Source organism: Lissotriton vulgaris, chromosome 2_1 (assembly GCF_964263255.1).
Source record: "Lissotriton vulgaris chromosome 2_1, aLisVul1.2, whole genome shotgun sequence".
Taxonomy (NCBI): Eukaryota; Metazoa; Chordata; class Amphibia; order Caudata; family Salamandridae; genus Lissotriton; species Lissotriton vulgaris.
In genome coordinates this window covers 359,696,449-359,721,355 of record NC_141687.1, presented here as the reverse complement: position 1 = coordinate 359,721,355, position 24,907 = coordinate 359,696,449, and the positions used below count along the sequence as shown (strand labels likewise).

General features: G+C 47.1%; 2 protein-coding genes across 2 annotated transcripts in view; one reads left to right on the top strand and one right to left on the bottom strand.

Annotated features, from left to right (window-relative positions):
- Positions 1–10,959, bottom strand: part of SDF2 (stromal cell derived factor 2) — an 82,909-nt gene extending 71,950 nt beyond the window's left edge. Inside the window, exon 1 of the mRNA XM_086955157.1 lies at positions 10,549–10,959. Within this exon, the coding sequence (XP_086811283.1) occupies positions 10,549–10,711 (163 nt within the window). The 5' untranslated portion in view covers positions 10,712–10,959. The remainder of the gene's footprint in view (positions 1–10,548) is intronic.
- A 3,167-nt stretch (positions 10,960–14,126) lies between these two features.
- LOC147730351 (transcription elongation factor SPT6-like) overlaps positions 14,127–24,907 on the top strand; it is a 183,559-nt gene continuing 172,778 nt past the window's right edge. The window contains exon 1 of the mRNA XM_086954059.1: positions 14,127–14,207. The gene's annotated coding sequence lies outside the window, so the exon portion shown is untranslated. The remainder of the gene's footprint in view (positions 14,208–24,907) is intronic.

Below are 24,907 nucleotides of genomic sequence, written 5' to 3'. Positions count from 1 at the left end.
ACACACACACACACACAACAGCGCCACACACACACACAGCCCCCCCCACACACACACACAGCCCCCCCACACACACACACAGCGCTCCACACACACAGCGCTCCACACACACAGCGCTCCACACACACAGCGCTCCACACACACAGCGCTCCACACACACAGCGCTCCACACACACACACACAAAGCGCCACACACAAAGCGCCACACACACAGCGCCACACACACAGCGCCACACACACAGCGCCACACACACAGCGCCACACACACAGCGCCACACACACAGCGCCACACACACAGCGCCACACACACAGCGCCACACACACAGCGCCACACACACACACAGCGCCACACACACACACAGCGCCACACACACACACAGCGCCACACACACACAGCGCCACACACACAGAGCGACACACACACAGAGCGACACACACACAGAGCGACACACACACACACAGAGCACCACACACACACACAGAGCACCACACACACAAAGAGCGCCACACACACAGCGCGCCCCCCACACACACACACAGCGCCCCACATACACACACACAGCGCCCCACACACAGCCCTCCCACACACACACACAGCCCCCCCCCACACACACACACAGCACTCCACACACAGCACTCCACACACACAGCAGCACACACACAGCACCACACACAAAGCGCCACACACACAAAAAGCGCCACACACACACACACACAGAGCACCACACACACACACACACACAGAGCGCCACACACACAACAGCGCCACACACACAACAGCGCCACACACACAGCGCCACACACACCCACACCACCACACACACACCACCACACACACCCACACCGCCACACACACACACACCGCCACACACACACACAGCGCCACACACACACACAGCGCCACACACACACACAGCGCCACACACACACACAGCGCCACACACACACACAGCACCACACACACAGAGCGCCACACACACACAGAGCGCCACACACACACAGAGCGCCACACACACAGAGCGCCACACACACACACAGAGCGCCACACACACACACAGAGCGCCACACACACACACAGAGCGCCACACACACACACAGAGCGCCACACACACACACACACACAGAGCGCCACACACACACACACACACAGAGCGCCACACACACACACACACACACAGAGCGCCACACACACACACAGAGCGCCACACACACACACACACAGAGCGCCACACACACACACACACACAGAGCGCCACACACACACACACACACACACAGAGCGCCACACACACAGAGCGCCACACACACACACAAACAGCGCCACACACACACACAAACAGCGCCACACACACACACAGAGCACCACACACACACACACAGAGCACCACACACACACACAGAGCACCACACACACAGAGCACCACACACAGAGCGCCCTACACACACAAACAGCGCCACACACACAGAGCGCCACACACAGAGCGCCATACACAGAGCGCCACACACAGAGCGCCACACACAGAGCCACACACACAGAGCGCCACACACACACACAGAGCGCCACACACACACACAGAGCGCCACACACACACACACACAGCACCACACACACAGAGAGCACCACACACACAAACAGCGCCACACACACACAAACAGCGCCACACACACACAAACAGCGCCACACACACACAGAGCGCCACACACTCACACAGAGCGCCACACACTCACACAGAGCGCCACACACTCACACAGAGTCACACACACAGCGCCACACACACAGCGCCACACACACAGCGCCACACACACAGCGCCACACACACAGCGCCACACACACAGCGCCACACACAGTGCCACACACAGTGCCACACACAGCGCCACACACACACAGCGCCACACACACACAGCGCCACACACACACAGCGCCACACACTCTCACAGAGCGCCACACTCTCACAGAGCGCCACACACTCTCACAGAGCGCCACACAGTCTCACAGAGCGCCACACAGTCTCACAGAGCGCCACACACTCACACAGAGAGCCACCCACTCACACAGAGAGCCACCCACAGAGCGCCACACACACACATACAGAGCCACACACCCATACACAGAGCCACACACACATACAGAGTCACACACACATACAGAGTCACACACACATACAGAGTCACACACACATACAGAGTCACACACACATACACAGAACCCCAGAGCATAATTTCAAGAGCCAGCAAAGGCTCGAAGCATAGGAACCAGGTTACACAGTATTCCCTTTTCATGGCTGCCTGCCCCCTCCTTACTCCTGCCCTCTCCCTCCTCTCGGCAGCATGTTCTGCTCTCTGAATCAATGATCAGTTGAGATTTCCAAAGCTGATCCGTCAACATTCTGGCAGTCATTCCCCAGTTTAGGCCGAACACCTACTTATTGCCCGAGTTGTCTAACCTCGTTCCGACAGCTGCCCCGCCTCTGCACATCTACTGAATAACACAGCAGCACTGCACATTCCCAAACAGCTGCGCTAACACCCCATGGGTCGGCAGAAATGTACAATAGCTGCTTAAGAGGCATCTGCAATTACATTCCCTGGGTGTGTAACAGTCTTTAATGACATTTCCACAATCGTAAAGAATCTAGAATTATGCGGTTAGGCTTCCTTGTAACCTTTGACATTGGTAGTCACACTGCAAGCGTAATATACAGCTACATACTACAGGGACATTTACACACCTACGTTTCCTGGCTGTGGAAGTCTGTCAAATGGTCCACCCTGACAAATAACATTTTTAAAATGGTGCTCAATGTTTGTAACTACTACTTAATTACAACAAACTCTGTGTTTTCATATGTGAATAATTTCTTATCATAGTCTCCCTTTACTCCACACTTTGCCCACTGTTTTAAATTTGTGTTTTATGATAGTCTCGATTTTTACCTGGACTATTGCATATTCTAACGATTTTAAATAATCTAACATTAATGGCCGACTTAACTTGACTTAAGGCTGGACGATTCTATGTTGTAGTATTGCTTGACCTGTACTCAAGGTGGCCAGAGATTAAGATCACCCCGGAGTAAAAATGAAACATGTTATGAGATTCCTTGAGGAACTTTTTCCAGGGACGGTATACCGGAGTCCATGTTAACAGAAAATGGAGTACAGTTAGTATTGCGAGAGATGGAGGAATTTCTTGCAGTTGAGGCATATAGCACAAGAAACGTGCACTATATCACTAAATCAAATGGAGTGGCGGAGAGATTTCATGGGGTACTCAAAGAAGCCATACAGATTGCCAATCAGGAGTCAAGAGACTGGAGGGAGGAAATTTGGACATGGGTGGCAATGCATCACCTTACACCAAATACAATCACAGGAATGGTTTTTACTTTTGAGCTGCTCAGAGGGAGGAAGCCCAGCTCATTATTATGACCTGCTTAGATCAATCATTTTAAAGATGGGACCAAGAACGAGAGGGAAAATTGGAGGGCTAAACAACAACAAAGGTTAATTCAAATGAAGGAATGATATGATGGGAGAAATTCTTTATGGCGAACAATGGTTGCAGAAGATGATTGGGTCAGAGTGAGACTAGCTATGGGGTTGGTAAAATCCTCCAAGCATTGCTCTCCACAAAGAGTCATTCAAGTTTTTTAAAATGCAGTCAAATGGGATGATAATCGCATATGGAATTTGAGTAGGGTCGTGGTAGTGCGAAGGAAAGGGAAAGAACATCCAAAAGAACAAGAATTAAAAATGCAATAGGTCTCGCCTTTGATTAAGTTAAAGCCATTTGCTTTGCTAATGGTATTGTATGGCAAAGCAAATGGCTTTAACTTAATGAAAGGCGAGACCTATTGCATTTTCAATGCTTGTTGTTTCAGTCGTTTCCCGTAATTTTTGTATTTTTTGACGTCTCAGCAGCCATGATCAGCAGGAATATAATATGGGGAAGTTGTGCAGCCATCATAACTGTTATCATGTAGTCACTGGAATGTTAGCACTGTCTTAATAAAAGGAATACAATGATGCCTTAGAAACCCGTTGTTTTAAAACATACCAAACCAGAATACAGAAGCTCGCTTAAAAAGAACACGACTGAAAGCGTGTGAAATAAAATCAACTTTGAAAAAGTTGTATTTAAAATCGCATTATCAAAATAAAGAGTAGACATCAAATGCATTGTGTTAATTGCGTTTATGTGTGCGAAACCCTTCGTGTGTGCCGACTTCACATGAAAGGTACTGCGCCTTCTCTGAGACAGTGTACGTTTCTATTCACACAACCATTCATTCGCGACTCTGCTAAAATGATAAGTTAAATCACTCGCTTTACCTGCCAAGTGCTTTCTTTACCAGTGTGAAATGCAGCAGTATTTCGATATTTGCCACCGACTGCATGATACTGTATAGTTGTGCAGATTACACGTCACCTCCCTGTGACGTTCGCTGGATGTGCGGACACTGGGCAGAACGGAATAAGATGCAGATTCTGACCAAGCTCACACCGCGAAGGAGCATTATTCAACTCAAAAGGATTTGGGGAAGTTTCATCCAAACTTCACTGTCCTCTCCGCACACGTCTGTGAGTTGCGTGAGCCCCTCGCCTCCCATCAGAGCCTCCGGTACTAAAACCTTCCTATCAGGGCTGTCCGTTAGACCTCTCTAACCAACACCGCCCCACCACCACCCGGACTTAAAAGTGAAAACAAGTGTCTTTAATTGTTGCGTTAGAGTCCCCCACCCCATCCCCCGCTCAATTTTCCACTCACAACTGTGCGCACAGGCAGCTAGAGCACGAGCATTCTCACCCCGGCTCACGTGTAAACAGCCGGCACGGGGGATGCATGTAGGATTGCTAACGGCAGAGTCAATAAAGGCACGTGTTGCACTATGAGTTTGAATTGGCACGAAAAAATCTTTTTTTATTTCAACAATTTTTATTAGCAAATTTTCATATATACATACAGTACAGTGATAGCATTGCCTCGCGGGCTCCGTAGGGGTTACAACGGGCTTGGCGGGCTACATGGTGAGCGTATATCACTCGATCGATTGTATATGCATGCTGTTGAGTCTTGTTGCACCTTTGTACAAAAATAAAGAGATGAAGAGAAGAGGGTGAAAGGAAAAAGAAGTGGAGATAGAGACAAGTTGTCGCTCGGTTATGCTGTGCCAAACACAGGTAGTCGATGGTGAAAGGGGTCACCCATGTGCCCATCTCACGGGGGTTCGTACGTTCCCAGGTGTTTGTCTAGGGATGTCCACATTTCGCCTTTTGCTGTGTGGTTGGGGGCGTGTGTTGCCGCTATGTTGTCTGCCCCCCTCAGGAAGGTAATCCAGTTAACCCACCCCTTGAACGTGGCTTTCCCTGTATTTTTCCAGTTTCCTAGTATCGTTTTGACTGCTGTCGTGAGGAGGAGGTCTATCAGGTCACCGTCCTCTTTTGATTAGAGGTCTGGGGCCATGAAGGCAGTCGCTAGTCCTACAAAGCCTGGCTGTATGTCCTAACCTAACGGAGTTAGACTTCTATGAGTTTCTCAAAATCAAAGCTGCCATCACGAAAGCCAATTTGAACAAGAATACACCCTCAATCATACAATACATGAGGAACCTGAACAAGCTAGGCCACCACACTTCCCACCTATACAAATTATTAAGTCCAACATCGTCAAAACTCAACAACAAAACAATAGGATTCTGGGAAGAGCTCCTAGGCAGACACCTAAACGAGAGGGAAAAGAGCCGCTTGTGTCTGTCCAGGTCCCAAAATAAAATCTCAACCCAAGTCGCACAGACAAAATACTGGCTGCTACACAAAGCTTACTGGACGCCAGCCAGACTCGCAGAGGTAGGGGTCAGAGAAACTGACACCTGCTGGAACTGCAAGAGAGAGAAGGGAGACCTTGCTCACCTAATCTTTCACTGTACCCGTGTCAGAGCCTTTTGGGCCAGAATCACAGATTTCGGCACGAAAAAGAATCTGAAGGAATAATGTGGCTCTTGAGATGAGGAATGGTGCACAGGGGATAAGAATGATTGCAGCAGTAAGGACCAGACACATGTCAACAGGTCTTAGAAAATGAAACTGGAATGCAGAGGAAACTATTTTAGAGCAGCTTCGTGTGCGGTGGGTTCCTGAGAGGGGAGTAAGGTAAAGCAAGGAACAGAGAAGCTGAAAGGAAATAAAGTAAACTTTTCACAGTGTGCTAGTGAGAGACCAACGAAACGCAAAGAACAATTGTCAAAACAAAAACATATAAATAAAGTAGTAAACTAGTGGGAAATATAACAATTCTTGCCCTAAACAAATATTTTATCGTCAGTGTCCTATGAAAATAATCTGGAGCGCTAGCCTGGGACGGGTTTGTATTGCACAATCATTAAATCTAAGGGCTTGGTTAACGTGACAAACTGAAAGATTGAAGAGTGGAAATTACAGAAAATTACATGTGGATATTAGAATAGAGTAATTGTCGTCAATACAGTGCTGTACTTTCTTAGAGCACGCACCATCTCACCCCGGCTCACTTGTAAACAGAGGGCACACAGGATGCATGCGCACTGCATGTGCGCGGTCTTGTCTGCTTCATGCCCGTCGTCAAGACATTTCCTATCTGCTTGTTAAATAAACAAGCAGATAAGAAAAGTCTTCATGACCGCCGCGAAGCAGGCAATCGTGTCCAGAGGGGCTGTCCTAAAAGGGGGAAGGGCGGCAACCAAAAACCCTCCTTTCCAATTGGAAGCCAGATTTACCAACCCAATGGAAATGAGGGGCCTGGCTTAGAGTCCCCTTCTTGAAACTGCCTCGATGATTATAGCTCTCGCAGGCAAGGAGCGCATGCGCACTCCAATGCCAGGCGAGACCTAAAAGGGACGATGTGGAAAATTCAGGGAGTAATGACAGATGGCTGGGTGGAAAGGGACCATGGTGCAGCAGCAGAAGAGTAAATATACCACAATATTTGAAAGATTATGCAATGTAGGAATATAGATTTTGTTTCTAGCTGTAAATATTTTTTAGGCAAAGGGACATTTATTGTTACAAGGTTAGCAAGGTAATGAGATAAAATGCTCGGTTTAAAAGTCTCATTTTCGAAATATTTCCCTCTAAACCCCTTTTCCTATCATCCCGACCGTGCTGTCTTCTCCCCAGTAAGATGATTTTACTATACAGGGGGAAGTTGTATAGTATCTAGGATATCTAATTGAATGCAGAATGTGAGGGCCATAGATTGTGAGGAGAGAAGGTTCCAGGGAACGATGTTGAAGAATGAGACCAATACTGGGAAGCGAAGAGGCAGCTCTTATGCGGAGTGGCTGAGGTGTATTTATTTAGAACCTACATAAATTAACTTTAACTTCATCAGTGTGTTGGAGTTACTTTTTCATACATCTCTTAAACACAGATTCTAAAAGTCAACAAGCATTTGCAATGCAATAGGTCTCGCATTATGAAAGTTTGAGCTATTGGTATTGTAAATGACAATTTTTTTATTTATGTGTTGGTTTTGAAAATAGCTAAATTAATAGCTTTGTCATTTACAATGCCAATAGTTATAACTTTCGCTAATGTGACACCTATAGCATTTGTAATGCAACATGTTTTGTATTTACGTGACTTAGATGTATTGATATTACAAATAAAAACGGCTTTTAACTTTCTAAAATAATTAATACTTAAATAAAAGTGATTGTAATTTATAATGGCAATAGCTTAAACTTTTGTAAATAACTTTTGTGAAGATTATGTTCAGTGTATTTTATTGTGATGAAAATTCAAGAACAAAAGTGAAATATTAAGATCTTTTTGTGACATTTGTAATAAAGCTTGAAACATAGAGAGAACATATTTGAACCAGTTGTTGTTGAATGGTTGCAGAGATTGATGCTGTGATGGCGCTGAGTGACGCAGGGGTTGCAAGGGGAAATACGAGTCTAACAGAGGGCAGAAGGGCAGAAAAACAAGGGAAAAACGATTCTAACAGGGCAGAAGGGCACAAAAACGAGTCTAACAGAGGGCAGAAGGGCAGAAAAACAAGGGAAAAACGAGTCTAATGGGGCAGAAGGGCACAAAAAAACAGTCTAACAGGGTCAGAAGGGCACAAAAAACGAGTCTAACGGGGGCAGAAGGGCACAAAAAACGAGTCTAACTGGGGCAGAAGGGCACAAAAAACGAGTCTAACAAAGGGCAGAAGGGCAGAAAAGCAATGGAAAAAACGAGTCTAATAGGGGCAGAAAGGCACAAAAAACGAGTCTAATAGGGGCAGAAAAACCAGGGAAACAAGCTTTGGGTAGAAGGCATTAGTGCACTCGGATTTAAGAGTTGATTGAAGTATCCTCATGAGGGCAGGAAGAGGCAGCCTGAGAACAGGGTGCTCTGCGAGGGGGTAGTTATGAAGCGTTTAAGTCGGCACGAGGCGCATTTCAGAAAAAAAACGCGGGAGAGCGCGGGAACATTTCTGAGGTGAAAATGTGTGGTTAATGGAGGCAAGAGCTTCGTACATGCTACGGGTAAATGCTCCTTGAACAACATGAAACAAAAATGCATTCATAACGTAGACAGACTACAATGCTAGAAATGACAGCTTCGTAACTTCAACACACCAACCTCTGCTCAAATAACGGCTAAATTAGTTTATTACAGGAAAACGAACCATAGAGAAATGGAAACGCGTGTATAGGCATTGATGTGGACAGTTGAAAGCAAGAAAACTGTACTTGGATGGAAAAAGGTCACAGTAAAACAACAAACAAAAAACAGCAGCAAAGACTGCTTACAAAGGTAAAACAAGTACGGGAAATGCAAGCGGCCGGGAAATGCTAGTGCTGGGAAATGCGCTTTCGTTTGTAGTGAAGCAGGGGGCTGGGGAGCGGATCCCTTTGAAGTAGCTCACGGCCTCGCGGCCGTGAAAGTGAAAGCAATTAGGGGGGAGGAGAAGTGAGGCCGAGGCTTTGATGTGGACGCGCGTTCCGCACTAGTAATCAACACGCACTGTCCAAAATCCGCAATGGTTTCAGAGCTTGGATTGCCTACTATAATTCTCGACAACAAGCATGGCTAAAAGCAATGCTTTAAGTCGAGACCTAAAAAACAAGCAATGCTAAAACCAATGCTTTAAGTCGAGACCTAAAAACCGTCATCCAAGTACTAGTTTATCTTTAAAGCATGTGTGAAGCGATAATAAGCTGAGTGTCTTTGTTTCCTCCATGGTGTTGACATCAGGTTGCAAGCAAGGCATTATGTTGGGCCCGCACCTACTGAAGATTGTTGCTCTGAACGCAAACCTCATAAAATGCGGGTGCTGTAGCATTTTACCCCGGTGTCACAAATCTTAGTTGGGCACAGTCTGCACCGTTCACTGGGGCTGGCCTAATTCAAATGCTGGATCCCCCACTATTCCAGCACTAGTAAATAAACTTGCCCTTCAAACCTGCTTGAAGTTTTTAGTGAGCTAGGATATAGGCCCAATAATATTGAGGAACACTCTACCGATGCATTATTAAGCATATGTGTAACATATTTAACTATACAGCCCATGTAGGAGAATCATCGTTTCCCTAAATGCTTGCTGTGAGTCATTCAATTGGATCGACTGGGAGAAGGCTTATCCTGGTTTTCCTGTCTGTCAGAGGAACGCTGATGGTTGACATTTGGAGGGGGGCTGGAGGGAGGGGGTGTTGGCAGTTTGGTTTCCTTTCTCATGTGCCCTTCACGTCAGCTGCTTGCCATTTTTTTTTACGTTGGTCCCCTCTTCATGAGCCAGCCAAGAAGAAGGTGGTTATTTCATCATGAGCCTCCAGCCCAGTTGAGATCTGGGTTATGTTTCCTTCCATGTAAGTTTTGACTTTTTTGCGTGCACCTCTTCAGCCCTTTATAAGACTGTTGTCCATTCCCGCAAGTGAGTTTGGAGAACCCAAGCTAGCACAAGAGTAAAGGGAAGGTCTTGATTATCCACTTTCTCTTTTGTCAATCTACATGCGATCTTCTTACATGTTAAACATCACATTCTGCCAGTGTCGCAGTCTGGCTAGGGAATCAACAACAGTGCACTGCTTAAGTGGCCTATGCAGAAATCCTGGGAATTACAGCCATCAAGCCAAACATTTCCCGCTAAAGGCTCCTGTGCAATGTTTTGTCTGTCATAGCCCCAAAAGAATTGACTATAAACGCAATAATGCATTTGTCCATAACTCGTATCTAATAGCCATCAGCCCAAAATATCTAGGGGAATTTTGTGATTCCCAATAAAAAGGAAAATTGAACCAGGAAGACGTGGACTTTTTAATTCACGTAATCGTTTTACACATCAATGATTATTAACTTTGTGAGCGGACAGCATTTTTCACTTTCACCGCGTCTTATTTTATTCCTTCCTACCATTTCTACCGTTAGTTCTCACTTTCAATGGACAGAGTCCAGAGAATGTTACAACGCCTCGTCAGGGGTAGTGATATATATATATATATATATATATATATATATATACACTATCTCTTTATAACTTCTTTTTAGCCCTTCCCATTCCGCACGTTTGTGATTCCCCCGTACCTGATCCATATCTGACGTCGTGGCTGTGCAGCCTCACGCTGTGCCGGGGGTTAAGTAGCTTCAGTACGGATCCACAGGTGACAGGTGAGGAGGCGGTGCTGGGATCCGGTGCAAGCAACAGTGGCGGGGCCATGAAAAGCAGCACCCAGCCTGAGGAGACCATTGCAAAGTATAAAGAAGAGGAAACACAGGAACTCTAATAGGGAATGGGAGTACAGAAACAAACACAATAATTCTGCTATCAAGGAGTAACAATTCGAAACATGGAGAAGGTTCTATTATGCCACTGCTAGAAAGCTAGAAATCAGGGGGAACCTTGTGTGACTGACGCCGGTAAAAGAGCCGGAAACACGTCAGCGCAGCCGCTGTCAGAGTCCAAGCCTGTTGCAAACGATCGACCCTCTCTATGGAAAAGAAGCACAAAACAAGTCGCGCCTACATAACGAAAGAAATGCTGTTGTTAAATATATAATAATATCTCAAAGTCCTTACTGTTTTACAATTTGATGCAAGTTTCAAATGTATACTTCAAGACTTCTCCGTGTTTTTATATTCCATGCTTATGTTGCTTATTTTTTCCCTTACGTTCTGGTGATCGTAGTCTTCTTAATTGCGGCAAAACTAAACCCACGAATACCAGAATGAAAACTAAAACAAGGCCTTCCTTCGCTACTCACTCATACAATTACGAAACATAAAATATGAGTTAGCGTCTGTCGATTGCCACTACCGGATCTATATTTAATATTTACCTAAATACTAATAAAGTTTTTTAGAACAAAATGTTGTACAATAACAACTCCCGAGCCGGAAGTGACATTAACATTAAAATTGCTTGATGCAGCGTTCTAATACGAGCTCCGGCTACATTGGTGTTTTCTCAGCTGCCGGATGTGACGTACCACCAAGAGTTCTAACCCCGCCTTCACCGTGGCTGTGCTTGCTGCCACCTTTGGGTCCCTCTGGCATCCATTTTCAACAGAACTCTAGGAGCTCGAGGTGCCATCCCTAGCAGGAGAAGTGACGAGGAAGGTGAGGTGGAAAGACGGGCGGAGAGATAATGGGAGGACTAAATGTTCAACTCAGCACTGGAAAAAGTGTGGGGTTCAGATGCAGTGATACGGAGGGGGCTGAAATAGCGTAGGACAAGAAGTGGTGGATAGTTCGGGAAAAAGAGGAGAGTGGTTTGTCATGAGTGATCCGCGAAAGCCTGTTCGGAATCGAGGAGGCGCGGAAGGGTTGAAAGGCAGAGAGAGGTTGAGAGAGAGGCCTGCGCTGGTCGGGGAACGGTGTTATGGTCTCTTTCGAAGCCTGTGACAGACCTTGCTTTTGAATTACGCGTGATTGACCCTTCCTCAAGCATACATTTCACATGCCAGCAGTTCAAGAGAAAAGCCTTGGAAAAAGATTTTCTGGTCAACCCACAAAAAACTGAGGGCAAGCAGTGTCCTTTCAGGTTATCCACAATCAAAATCCTGATTTGACCAGTATTAATTGTACGGGTAAACTGTTCATACTGCCAATGCCTCGGAATCTGATTAGACTGAAAACACGCGTTGCACGTTTTTGTTGCTTTGAGGATTAGCGTGGTTAGAGTGTTTATAAGCATGTTCATAAGCTCTTGCAGTTTATTTAAGCATATGATTTATTTGGCGTTCCTGAAATGTACTATTATTTACAGTAGCTGGTCTTCTGTCAACTAAACATCGGATGTAATTTTGGAAGAATATCGGAGATGTATCTACTGCCCAGATCATAGTCTAATTAAAGGTAGTAGAGACTAAAGCAAATACATACACAAACTACACTTTAGATTCAGAGTTGTAGCAACCAAGATTTTGACAGTAGGCTCAACCCCGGTGCAAAGCTGTTAATTTTGTGCGTTATGTTTGATATGTTATCCACTAAGGTTGATTGAAGATTAATGGAGCCGCATTCCCATTGGGGATAGAGAGTGCAGCTTGTGTGAACCTCTTTGAGGCCCCCTACTTCCCCAATTATGTACTCTTTATCTTCCTGGATTTACTTAAACTTAAAAAAATATTTCTGCCCGGAATGTTTAAATCTTGTGGTTTATTGTTATGAACTATATGCTGCTTGTATTAAAAGTGATTAAATAAGATAATGTGTTATTGACGAGCATAGTTGAGGTTTTGATCTGTAAATTATGGACTTTACGTTTTATTTTATTGATTTGGTTTGTAAAATGATTTTGTCATTTTACCACTTAGTCGCTCTAGGTCTTCCAGACTCAAGTGGTCTTTTCATGTGAAATCCACTGCTGATGTGAGCTTGTTAGCTCCAGAGATTGTTTAGGTATCCGGTCTCGAAAAATCATAAAGCTGTTAATAGGCCTGCATGTCTAGTGACTTAAATAATCTACTTGACCTAATTGTAATGCTCTGGACCCATGAACTGGTTTCAAATGATGTGTTTCTGAGCAAGTATTTTGATTCATTGAGTCACCATTTTCTTCATTATCACATATGAGTGCACCTTCAAATGTGCGAGTTCAGCATGTTTGCGCCATAAAAAAACCCTACTTTGTTTCATTCAACAGACTAAACTTTTGCTCAATATATAATACTAATCTAGCAACATATAGGATACACAAGACCTTTGACCTTCATCTTAGTTCATTAACTGCATTGTCATCGGGGCATGGACAATCCTGTTAAAATCCTATACTTTTAATAAATAGACAACTAAAGCATGAAGTGGTAGCACACTGTCATTTGAAATCAGCAGGTTTTAATTTGAAATGGCCACAACATTTTCCACTCTCAGTAAATCCGTCCTCTTTATTTGATTTTAAGAGATTAAAATCATAAAAGTCAAACGCAAAACAATACAATAAAAACATTGACATTAAAATTGCTTGGATGTAGCGTTCTAATGCTCCTGCTTCAACATACTTCGCATTCTCAAAAAGATCTTCCGCTGGATCCCCCTCGAGACAAGAAAGACAGTCACCCACGCACTGGTCACGAGTCGAATAGATTATGGCAACACACTATACACCGGAATCACAGCAAAATTACAGAAAAAACTCCAACGCATCCAAAACGCATCAGCAAGACTCATATTAGACATCCCCCGCCAAGATCACATCACCGGACACCTAAAAGACCTACACTGGCTTCCGATCAACAAAAGAATTACATTCCGCCTTCTCACCCACAAGGCCCTCTACAATCTAGGACCCGAATGCCTCAACACTCGACTGTCCTTCTACAAACCCACCCGCCAACTAAGATCGTCTAATCAAGCCCTCGCCACTGTCCCACGCATCCGAAAATCCACCATGGGTGGCAGATCCTTCTCCTTCCTCGCCGCCAATACCTGGAACTCACTCCCCACTCACCTCTGCCTCACCCAAAACCACATCTCCTTCAGAAAAGAACTTAAAACCTGGCTCTCCGACAAATAATGAACCACATCCCCAAGCGCCTTGAGACCCCCTGGGTGAGCAGTGCGCTATACAAATAACCGAACTTTAACTTTTCTCAGCAGGCAGAAGTGACACCCCCCCTGGAGTTCTAAAACCGCCTTCTCCGTGGCTCTTCTTACTGCCACCTTTTGGGTCCCTCTGGCATCCATTTTCAACAGAACTCTAAGAGCTCGAGGTGCCATCCCTAGCAGGAGAAGTGACGAGGAAGGAAGGTGGAAAGACGGGCGGAGAGATAGTGGGAGGACAAAATGTTCAACTCCACACTGGAAGAAGTGTTGGTTTCAGAGGCAGTGAGACTCTGAGGGGCCTGAAATAGCGTAGGACAAGAAGTGGTGGATAGTTCTGGAAAAGGGGGAGAGTTAGTTTGTCATGAGTGAGCCGCAAAAGCCTGTTCGGAATTGAGGAGGCGTGGAAGGGGAGAATGGCAGAGAGAGGCCACAATACAATAAAAATATAAATCAAATAAAATGGCATTAGGTTGACTTAAATACGCCAGAAAGATAGAATAAAAATAGCACACTGTTGGAGTGGTTAAGAACTGGAGAAACAGTAAAGCAGGTCTCACTTGGTTAAAATTTATTGTCTTTAAGAGTGGATTTATATATTTAAAAAGTAAATAGTTGTATTTCGAGAACACCATAACTATTTGGAAGGTGTCACAATAGCAAACAAGAACTTAGTCAGTAACATTCTCTAGACTCAGTCTGTTGAGAGTGAGAACTAACGGTAGAAAGGAATGAAAATAAAACGTGGTGAAAGAGCAAAATTCAGTCCGCTAACAAAGTTAATACAACAACCATGATTAAAAGGCACAAGCCACAGGAATAGATTAAGGCAGAAGAAAGTCGCCAGTCATCGCTGGTGACGTGGCATTTCCAAGGTAAGGTACTGCTCCACGCGGCTTTCAGTTTTTACTAAAAGTGTATTATGTGCTAGAAGCTTGATCTGGCCTGAAGCCTCCCATTCTGCTGTCATCTTATCTCTGAACGCTTCTTTGACCTATCTTTTATCGGTTTGAGCAGTGCCACTTGGATCGTGATAAAGTTCTAGTATCCCTAAACTCAGTCCTGCCAAATACCACACACCTGGCGTTCGACTAAAACATTTCAGTGTGCTGCATCTCAACTGTTTTCAGAGCTGTTAGTAACAGTCATGCCAGTGCTGCAATAGCTCATTTTTGGTCGGCTCAGCACTAACTCATTTTTGGTCGCGTGAGGCTGAGCCGCGGCACAGACTGCTCAATGGCGACCACAGTGGTGACCTCCATGGCTGACACTCCCAAGATCATGTCCTCTTCACCAGAGTCTCCCTTCTCTTTCTCCGCACAGTCGTTCCCTCCTGTCTAACATGGTTCTTGGGGTGACTATACAGCAGTAGGAGGGCTGGTAGAACGACTGTCAGTCCCCTCCAGTCCCACTGCAACAAATACTTCCTCCTTACTATAACCGTGTGTATCAGCCCTTGCAGATCTCAACCAACAGCCACCAGGACCTGCAGGAGCCATGGGTAAATGGTCTGCCCTAAGCAGGCGTTAGCCCAAAACGTGTGAACTAAAGCGGAGCCCGAAAGGAGAACTCCAATCTTGACCATCTGGCACTCACCAGCCAGGTCAGTGAGAACCTCCATCATGGGGAGCGGGTTAGTGGTGGAAACAGGGAGCGGCACACAAGGGTGGACACTGCCTCCCCTCTTGGCTGGGAACTAGCCCAGGTCATGTTTGAATGAGTTTTAAACGCTGAGTGATAGGCTTTGTACACTACTCAGTAATGTGCGTGTGTTCCTTAGCAAAGACAAATGACATGTTGATACCTCACACCTTCCATATCAGGGCCCTCATTATTCCAGATGCGGGGTTTAAAAGTCAAAAGTCCTGCTGCAGTAAAGGTCACTGACAGCTAGAGTTTGATAATAAACAGCCATGTTGTTAGGAGATATGGAGGGAGTAAGTAGTGTTGGCGTACCAACACTATCTTGTGGTGGTAAACGTATAAGCAGTAATGGACAAAATAAGTTGCTGAACATTAAAAAGCAAGGCACAAAGATTCAACCCTCAATGGGCAAAGTGAGTCCAGATGTCGAGAGTCATCTGGTAGAAATACAGATCATCTCGTTCCTCTCCGGAAGAACCCAGAGAGTCCGCCTTCCCCCTTTCAGATCGGAGCCCACCGAAGTCATCTGCGGCGTACCACAAGGATCTTCACTCAGTCCCACCCTCTTCAACGTATACATGAGGCTCCTCGCATCCATCACGCGCCAACACAACCTCAACATCATCTCCTACGCAGACAACCAGCTGATCCTCTCCCTCACCAAAGACCCAAACACCGCCAAAACCAACTTACACGAAGGAATGAAAGATGTTGCCGAATGGAGGAAGAACAGCCGTCTAAAACTGAACTCGGACACAACGGAAGTCCTAATCTTAGGCTCATCCCCCTCTGCTTGGGACGACTCATGGTGGCCACCGGCCCTGGGAATAGCACCCATACCAACGGACCACGCACGCAACCAGGGCTTCATCCTGGACTCCTCCCTCTCGATGACCAGACAAGTCAACGCCGTTTCTTCATCATGCTTCAACATCCTACGCATGCTCAAAAAAATATTCAGTTGGATCCCCATGAAACTAGAAAAACGGTCACCCACGCACTGGTCACAAGCTGACTGGATTACGGAAACACCCTTTACGCCGGAACCACAGCCAAACTACAGAAAAAACTCCCAACGCATCCAAAACGCCTCAGCCAGACTCATACTAGACATCCCCCGCCAAGCTCACATCTCCGGTCACCTGAAAGACCTCCACTGGCTCCCCGTCAACAAGAGGATAACGTTCCGACTCCTCACCCACGCACACAAAGCCCTCTACGACCTAGGACCCGAATGCCTCAACACGCGCCTGTCTTACACCCCCACCCGCCAACTTCGTTCGTCCAATCAGGCCCTCGCTGCTATTCTGCGCATCAACAGATCCACAATGGGGGGGGGGGGAAGATCCTTCTCCTACTTAGCGGCCAAAACCTGGAATTCTCTCCCCACCCACCTCCGCCTTACACAGAACCACCTCTCCTTCAGAAAGCAACTTAAAACTTGGATATTCGATAAGTAAAGTTCCCCCCCCTCTCCCCCCCCCTCCTCCCTCAAGCGCCTTGAGACCCTCTGGGTGAGTAGTGCGCTATTCAAATTTCTGAACTTGAACTTGAACGGTAACAAATGTAAATCGAAAATTAATTACAATAAAAGAAAGCAAAAAATGCATTGCAATGTTGAAAGATGCTACCTGAGAATCAAGCCCTGTGGATTACTGGTTGATAGGTGGTAAAGCATGTTGTACCACTGTGATGTGGGCCAAGAAAGGCCAATGTTTCGAAATTAAGAAATGTGCAGGTCAAATGAATAGATGCAAAGCAGAGACGACATGAAGCACATTAAGTATGATTGTCAGCAGCTAAAATACAAGTACTACTGTGAAATACATCTAGATTAAAGGAAGTAGATGTACGTAGCTGACCCTTGAGCAAACCCGGTAGGCTGCATTATGCTAAACTTACATGAGATGTTGTTGGGTGTGTCTATTTAAATAGATTATGTTGGTAATTACCACACATTGTGACTAAATTAAAGAAGACAATGGTACAATCAAACTGTAAATGAAGGGAAGGAAAACCAGGGAATCGAACACTTCTTCCAAACACAGGACGGATAGTTGATTTCCATGTCCCTTTGGCTGCAGTGCCTATCAGGGTGCTGAGCTGTTTGATATATCTATTCTTCACCTTTTTTATTGATTCTGAAAACAGCGGTTTGCGTGTTTTGTTGTTTTCAATTGAGAGCCTTGTAATCAGGGAAGTTTGAGGATTCCACTTTCCTCCATACCCAGGATAGAAAGAGGACTTCCTAGCATATTTGGCTTCAGCACCTAATATGGTGCTGAGCTGTTTGAGATAGCTGCTTTGGACCATCTCCATCATAAATTTGTTCAAGGTTTTATCTGTTCAGGGTTTGAACGGTCCGGTTTCCAGTCATCTGCTTTTACCAAAGATTGAATTTGGCCCCTTATTTTGAGACTAATTCACTTTCACCCTGAAGAAGTCCATTGTATGGGACGACACGCGTTGGCTGGTCGAACCTTCATGTTGCTTAATATGTTTTTCCAATAAAAAAGAGAACTTGAAGAACACATTTCGGATACAGATTTCGTAATTGTGATATCATTGATGTGTTGGTGCACCAATTGTCTTTATGTTGAACATTGTTGGGTTCAGTAGGACTGCACCTTGATAGTGGGTGGTTAGATTGTGTACACACATCTTAGGGTATGTTCCCTCTTTTTGATAATTTTGGGGCTAATAGGTTAGGTGCTGGCTCCTGAAGGGTCTCACTGTAAATTTTTGCATGATAATCGAACCCTGGATAAACATGAGGTAATCATGGACATTATGGGATGGGCTGTATTGTGCTGTACTAGTGTGACCCCCTGTTAGATGTTCCCTTAAAAATATTTTACCGACATATGTTAAAATAATTTGAGTAAGTCACATCTTAATGATACATTAGAGAAGAAAATTGTGCTATCTACTTATATAGTGGTACTGCCATCGAGATTCAACCCTTGATGTACATGGACAAGTCATGGATGATGCACAGTAAGGTGGGTTCTACTATACATTGTTGTTTTGAATAGGCCCAACGTCAGTTGGTAAAGAGAAGCCTCAAAGTGCATAGCTACTAAGGTTTCAGGTTGCTATGTGTGATATTTTCATAATTGTATTGCAATTATGAGTCCGCCGCCGCAAGCGTTTGCACCAGTTTAAAAGTTTTCTTAAAGTTTTTCATTGCTCAAATGGGTGTAATTACTGATATGTATAGGTTTCCCTCATCTTCATTGCTTGAGTTTTGCTTGTAAAAAAGTCGTTGAAAGGTTTCTAATAATTGCACTTTAAGGATGAAAATGTCACACATAGCAATCTAAAACATTGGCAGCTATGTAAAACTTTTAATTGTGGAGGAAACATAGGTCAGCCAGGGGATAAGAAAAAAGTTATCCAGGTTCATGCAATCTTGCACTATCAACCTGTTGAGGCCTAGCTCCTCCTTGCAACAGACTGAAAGCCAAAGCAGCAGAGGGCAGAGTCGTATAAAATCAGTCACATGGCCCATGCCCAACTCTTCATGAACAACCTCAGATGGTATACTTTGTGGGACCCCGAAGAGGCCCTTGAGGAATTTGTTTTCCGTCATTTGGATCGAGGTAACTGGCCCATACCCCCCAAATGCCACACTCATAACGGGCTTCTGGGATTCGCTTGACCTTTAATAAATCCAGGACTGATTTTATGTGAGTGCTTCCCAAAGGTCGGGAGAAGTCACCAATACTAAATATTGCCCTGTTAATAGTTGCCACTTTATGATTTATTAAAGGATGCCAGAATCTAATTGAAAACCCAAATAACGAAACTGGTCTACTTGGCTAATATGATGACCATCTACTATGAATTTCATTGTCTTTGTCTTAGGCTGGCCAAACTTCATCACATGATATAAAAAAAATATTATACAGCTCAAGGCTGTTCATAAAATCAATAAATAAGTCTAAAAGTTTCCGTAACCCCCTAGCAGACCGAGCAGTTAAAACTGTGTTTTCTGCATAAAGCTGAGCATGGATCATACAGCCACCTGCAATGGGGACTTCGAGGTGAGGCTCTGTGAGAACTGATTCCTAATTGATTTATGTAGTGAATAAATAAAAATTGTGCAAGTATGCAACCCTGGCGAACCCCTTGCTTTAGTTAAAGTGTGTTGTGCATTCACCATTGGGGCCATATCCGATAGAAGCTGAGAGGTCCCTGTGCAAATTACGTAAAAAAATGTACCAGGGCAGGCTCTGTCCATCTGAGCCATCTTGGACCACAGCTTGAAGGGGATAATTCTATCAAAGTCTGAGCTGAGGTCCAGGAAAGGCCAGATGTATTGCCCCCCCCCCTCTTAGCCTTGGTAGACTTGCAAATTAGCAGATAGGGATTCAAATTTTGCTCAACAATGCCCCTACCTGGCCTAAACCCATAATGGAGATTGGTCAGGATATTCTTTTCCTCTGCCCAGTTGGAAAGTCGCTCCAGCAGGATCCGACCTATAATTGAGGAGAGGTGTGGCGCCGCGGCCAGGGTGACTGACTCCGGAATCTGGGGATCACGGTTCGATCCCCGGGGCTGGCGGCAGATTAGCCCAGCACCATGTGACTCTGGGCAATAGCTTGCTTAATCTTCCCGACGGCCCCCAGCGCCTAGAGAGGTATACACCTGTTACAACGCAACTTTTACAACTACCTACTGTTACAACGCAACTTTTACAACGCATACCATTACAACGCATTGCGCTGGGGGGCGCTCTAGGATAGGGAATAAGTATAATTTACTATCCAACACCTTCCCTAGTGTCCACGGGGACTGGAGTTAGAATAGTAAATTATACTTACCACTATCCAGCACCTCAAAGCGCTATGCGTTGTAATGGTATGCGTTGTAATGGTCGCGTTGTAACAGTAGGTAGTTGTAATGGTATGCGTTGAAACATGGTACATCCGCCTAGAGACCCTAACGGGTGATGGTTCGCGCTGTACGAATGTGGATTATTATTATTATTCTCACCTTGGTCAATAAGGGATATTGGTCTATAACAGGCCGGATCTGACCTGTTTTCCTTTTTAGGTCTCACCTGGCGTTAGCAGCGCGCATGCATTGCTCTCGCCTTGCGAGGGCTTCTTGGGCTCAATACGGATTCTGAAGCTTTCGGTGGCGGACTTGAAGCCCCGCCCATGTTTTTCATTCGCTGGTGTCATCCTCCATGCTAAATGCTGGCTCATAATTGAAAAGGAGGCTTCTTAGTCCCTCCTTGTTACTGCCCTGTCCCCTTTTGGTCCCGCCCACCGGGATTGGATCTCTCACTTGCGGCGTTACACAATCTCCTACATTAGCTGGAATGCACTATATTTTTCGCACAATGCCTACAGCTTGTTCTAAGTAGGTTACCGTAATTGCCCCCGCTTAGCTGTGCGATACTTCCCGCTAAGGATTTACTATGTAGGTTGCACAACATAAACTTCATACTACATACATAATGCACACGTAGAAGAGTCTCTTTAGTCAGTGGGAGTGGCGCATCTGTTTACGGCAAGACCTGATGAAACCGCGCAAAGGACTGCCGGTGCTCACGAACCGCTTTGTGCATTTGAAAGCTGCGAACACTAACATGAGAGCTGCTTCGCTGTGGAGCTCGTTTTTGTCGTCTTTTCCACTGGCCCACGCTCGCTCCCAAAACAGCCCGGCCATCGCTTATCGGGAGTATTTTCACGCAAAAGCCATTGTTTGCCCTGAACACGATAATAGCCTCCAGTCCAGTGTGCCAAGACATCCGTGTTTGTTGGGAGTTAGCCCTGGGGCGAAGAAGTACATTAGCAGTCGCTGGGAGTGCTTTAGCTCTTTGAAAAAGACGCCTGTGCGCAAGCGCCTCTCCTTCAGCTCTCAGGTCTATCTACCCCATACATCGGCCCCTGAGATGTGCCGGCCATCGGCAAGTTTGTGTCACTCAGATAAAGGCACAGAATGCGGAATCACAGCTAATCAGACTGTCTGAGACCCGGGGCCCTCCGTCTCCCTGTCTTCAGAGTCCAAGAGCAGGCAGACGGGTCTATTCCCTTAGTCACCTGCGGGGAAGTGCCCAAGCAGCTCCTCAATTGCCTGCTTTGTGAAATTAGCGCACTTTGACAACACGCCGCCTGTACTGCTTTGCGCTGCTCGAGCTTGGCCTTGTGCTTTGGTGAGGGGCCAATTCCTTACCCAGTCAGGAGTGGGCAAAATCTTCTAGGAAGCTATAGGACAGTTTCTATGTCCGTGTCTCAGATACATTGCAGGGCCGCCTATACAAGGTAAGCTATCTCTTCAGCCATATAATTCAAATGATTTTCAGGACAATGTACGACTGAAACCTACACAGCAGTCAACCACCTCTCCCTCCAGGGTACTGCTGTTCCCCACCCCGGATTGCACACCATGGAGTGTGGATGGAGTGGGGGGATGGATGGATGGATGGATGGATGGAGTGAGTTGGGGGGTGGATGGATGGATGGAGTGAGTTGGGGGGTGGATGGATGGATGGATGGATGGAGTTGGGGGGTGGATGGATGGATGGATGGATGGAGTTGGTGGATGGATGGAGTGGAGGGTGGGTGGATGGATGGAGTGGAGGGTGGATGGATGGATGGATGGAGTGGAGGGTGGATGGATGGATGGAGTGGAGTGGGGGGTGGATGGATGGAGTGGAGTGGGGGGTGGATGGATGGAGTGGAGCGGGGGGGTGGATGGATGGAGCGGGGGGGTGGATGGATGGAGCGGGGGGGTGGATGGATGGAGCGGGGGGATGGATGGATGGAGCGGGGGGATGGATGGATGGAGCGGGGGGATGGATGGAGCGGGGGGATGGATGGAGCGGGGGGATGGATGGAGCGGGGGATGGAGTGGAGGGTGGATGGATGGATGGATGGATGGATGGATGGATGGAGTGGTGGGTGGGTGGATGGATGGATGGATGGATGGATGGAGCGGGGGATGGATGGATGGATGGAGCGGGGGATGGATGGAGCGGGGATGGATGGAGCGGGGCATGGATGGATGGAGCGGGGCATGGATGGATGGAGCGGGGGATGGATGGATGGATGGATGGATGGAGTGGGGTGGATGGATGGATGGAGTGTGGGGTGGATGGATGGATGGAGTGGGGGGTGGATGGATGGATGGAGTGGGGGGGGTGGATGGATGGGTGGATGGAGTGGGGGGGGGTGGATGGAGTGGGGGGTGGATGGATGGATGGATGGGTGGATGGAGTGGGGGGATGGATGGATGGAGTGGGGGGATGGATGGATGGAGTGGGGGGGATGGATGGAGTGGGGGGATGGATGGATGGATGGATGGATGGAGTGGGGGGGGATGGATGGATGGAGTGGGGGGGGATGGATGGATGGAGTGGGGGGGGATGGATGGATGGAGTGGGGGGATATGGATGGATGGAGTGGGGGGATATGGATGGAGTGGGGGGATATGGATGGAGTGGGGGGATATGGATGGATGGAGTGGGGGGGATGGATGGATGGAGTGGGGGGGGAATGGATGGATGGAGTGGGGGGGAATGGATGGATGGAGTGGGGGGGAATGGATGGATGGAGTGGGGGGGGGGATGGATGGATGGATGGATGGAGTGGGGGGGGATGGATGGATGGATGGATGGATGGAGTGGGGGGGGATGGATGGATGGATGGAGTGGGGGCGGATGGATGGATGGAGTGGGGGGGGATGGATGGATGGAGTGGGGGGGATAGATGGATGGAGTGGGGGGGATAGATGGATGGAGTGGGATGGATGGATGGAGTGGGGGGGATGGATGGATGGAGTGGGGGGGATGGATGGATGGAGTGGGGGGGATGGATGGATGGAGTGCGGGGGATGGAGCGGGGGATGGATGGAGCGGGGGATGGATGGAGCGGGGTATGGATGGATGGATGGATGGATGGAGCGGGGGATGGATGGATGGATGGATGGATGGATGGATGGATGGAGCGGCGGATGGATGGATGGAGCGGGGGATGGATGGAGCGGGGGATGGATGGAGCGGGGGATGGATGGAGCGGGGGATGGATGGATGGATGGATGGATGGAGTGGGGGGTGGATGGATGGATGGATGGATGGAGTGGGGGGTGGATGGATGGATGGATGGATGGATGGAGTGGGGGGTGGATGGATGGATGGATGGAGTGGGGGGTGGGTGGATGGGTGGATGGATGGAGTGGGGGGTGGGTGGATGGGTGGATGGATGGAGTGGGGGGTGGATGGGATGGGATGGAGTGGGGAGGATGGATGGAGTGGGGAGGATGGATGGAGTGGGGGGGGGATGGATGGAGTGTGGGGGGATGGATGGATGGAGTGTGGGGGGATGGATGGATGGATGGAGTGTGGGGGGATGGATGGATGGATGGAGTGTGGGGGGATGGATGGATGGATGGAGTGTGGGGGGATGGATGGATGGATGGAGTGTGGGGGGATGGATGGATGGAGTGTGGGGGGATGGATGGATGGAGTGTGGGGGGATGGATGGATGGAGTGTGGGGGGATGGATGGATGGAGTGTGGGGGGATGGATGGATGGAGTGTGGGGGGATGGGTGGATGGATGGAGTGGGGGGATGGGTGGATGTTGGATGGAGTGGGGGGATGGATGGATGGATGGAGTGGGGGGATGGATGGATGGATGGATGGATGGAGTGGGGGGGATGGATGGATGGATGGATGGATGGAGTGGGGGGGATGGATGGATGGATGGATGGAGCGGGGGGGATGGATGGATGGATGGATGGATGATGGAGCGGGGGGATGGATGGATGGATGACGGAGCGGGGGGATGGATGGATGGATGTGGGGATGGATGGATGGATGGGAATTTATCCAATATTAAGTATTAAGGAGTACTGTGCTTTATTTCCTCGGTGGCACCATTCATCGCTGGGGAATGTAGCCAGACAGGAGCTGTAACTAAAATGGAGAAGCCCTGGAATGTCCTTGTTATTGAACCCTCTCATTAACTCCGGCCCTGACATATCCACATGTATGAATACTACTGCTTCCTAACTGTGATTTGTAGGCCCGTGGCACATTTTGGTTACAACCTACATCCACATAAATACATTTTTGCAACCCCTGGCTTTCATGCTCGCATGCCCCTGCATGAACACTGAAGGGTTTCTTAGCATGCGATTCTTTGGGGGCAGATCTCAGAGAATCTTCTCCTGCTAAAAGCCTCAGTACAAACTCCACAGTGGGCGTGGTACGATCTCTCTAGATGATCCACGTAAAACAAGCAGAAA